Source organism: Entelurus aequoreus, linkage group LG13, assembly GCF_033978785.1.
Source record: "Entelurus aequoreus isolate RoL-2023_Sb linkage group LG13, RoL_Eaeq_v1.1, whole genome shotgun sequence".
NCBI lineage: Eukaryota > Metazoa > Chordata > Actinopteri > Syngnathiformes > Syngnathidae > Entelurus > Entelurus aequoreus.
The window spans coordinates 61,102,164-61,103,556 of record NC_084743.1 but is presented as its reverse complement, the minus strand read 5'-3'; the positions used below and the strand labels follow the sequence as shown (position 1 = coordinate 61,103,556).

The window sequence follows — 1,393 nt, the reverse complement described above, 5'->3', positions numbered from 1 at the left end:
TGATATATATTGATATATAATGTAGGAACCAGAATATTAATAACAGAAAGAAACAACCCTTTTGTGTGAATGAGTGTAAATGGGGGAGGGAGGTTTTTTGGGTTGGTGCACTAATTGTAAGTGTATCTTGTGTTTTTTATGTTGATTTAATTAAAACAAACAAAACAAAACAAAAAAACGATACAGATAATAAAAAAACCGATACCGATAATTTCCGATATTACATTTTAACGCATATATCGGCAGGCCGATATTATCGGACATCCCTAATAACATTTCATATGGAGCACGCTGTCATTCATTCATTCACAGCTTTGTACAAAACGGTGACTATTTCATTTAAAAAAAACAACAACATTTATTGCAAATGTTTTGGCGATTGAAGCATGTAAATGTAGCGATGTAGTCCGAGGAATACTGCAGTGTAAAAGTGATCAGGACTTGGCAACAGACCTTAGGAGTGAGTTCCTGAGGAAGGTGCACAGCTGGTTCATCAGGTCTTTGTTGTCGCCTTGCATCCAGTGCATCTCCACCACCGCGTCGCTGTCCTCCTGCAGCACGTTCAGCAGACACTTGAACAGGAAGTGCTCCTCCGACGCTTTCGCCGCGTCCTCGGGGACACCTGTTTCTGACGCACACCTTTTTTCCACACCTGCAACCTTCTCCTCGCCTGCTCCACCTGTGGCGAGCGTTTCCGCCGCCGCGCTTTCGCCAAGGCGCTCCGCAGCCGACTCCCGCGAGGGCTCTTCCTGCTCGTCTCGGCGAGGTGGCGGCGTGCAGGTGGCGGCCGCGGCGCCTTGAGGCGCTCTGGGCAGCTCTCGCAAGTGTCGGGTTTGCTCGCGTCGCTTCTGGCGTCCGTGCAGCCAGGTGTTCTCCACGGCCGTCAGGTGGAGGCTCCGCTCGCCCTCCTGGCACGGAACACCTTTGTGCAGCACCTGCACCACCCACAGACAAGCGACCCACGTCACTTCCTGGCCTCACTCGCCGCCAGCGGCTAACTCACCCGCAGCTCCGTGAGCGTCTTCTCCAGCAGGGATGTGACGGCGTCCGCGGGATGGCGCCCGGTGCAGCCCAGAGCGCGGGCCTTGACCTGCAGCTCTTTGACAGCCACCTCTGGGAGTGTGAAGGACAGAGGCTTACGCACTTTCTCCAGCTTCCGCTTCTTACTGGGGGGCGACTAACAAAGAGAAACCAACCAAGAAGACAGAATGTAAATAAACCTCTCTGAAGTCCAATTATCTCTTGGACAGAATGTTTCTAGACAGGCAACATTAGACATGGAGACCCAAAACTTGGGTTGTCACCATAGCAACAGGGACAAACAGTAGAAAATGCATAAATGAATGAATACTGATACTTATGAATTTCTACGATTCTTGATACTTGTTTGAAA

General features: G+C 50.0%; 1 protein-coding gene across 2 annotated transcripts in view; it reads right to left on the bottom strand.

Annotated features, from left to right (window-relative positions):
* Positions 1 to 333: 333 nt before the first annotated feature.
* The window catches only part of mettl16 (methyltransferase 16, N6-methyladenosine), a 50,463-nt gene continuing 49,403 nt past the window's right edge, over positions 334 to 1,393 (bottom strand). For both annotated transcript variants that reach the window (XM_062068677.1, XM_062068678.1), the window contains exons 9-10: positions 1,004 to 1,177; positions 334 to 935 (exon numbers count right to left, since the gene is read on the bottom strand). In XM_062068677.1, coding sequence (XP_061924661.1) covers positions 435 to 935; positions 1,004 to 1,177 — 675 coding nt within the window. In that variant the 3' untranslated portion in view covers positions 334 to 434. The remainder of the gene's footprint in view (positions 936 to 1,003; positions 1,178 to 1,393) is intronic.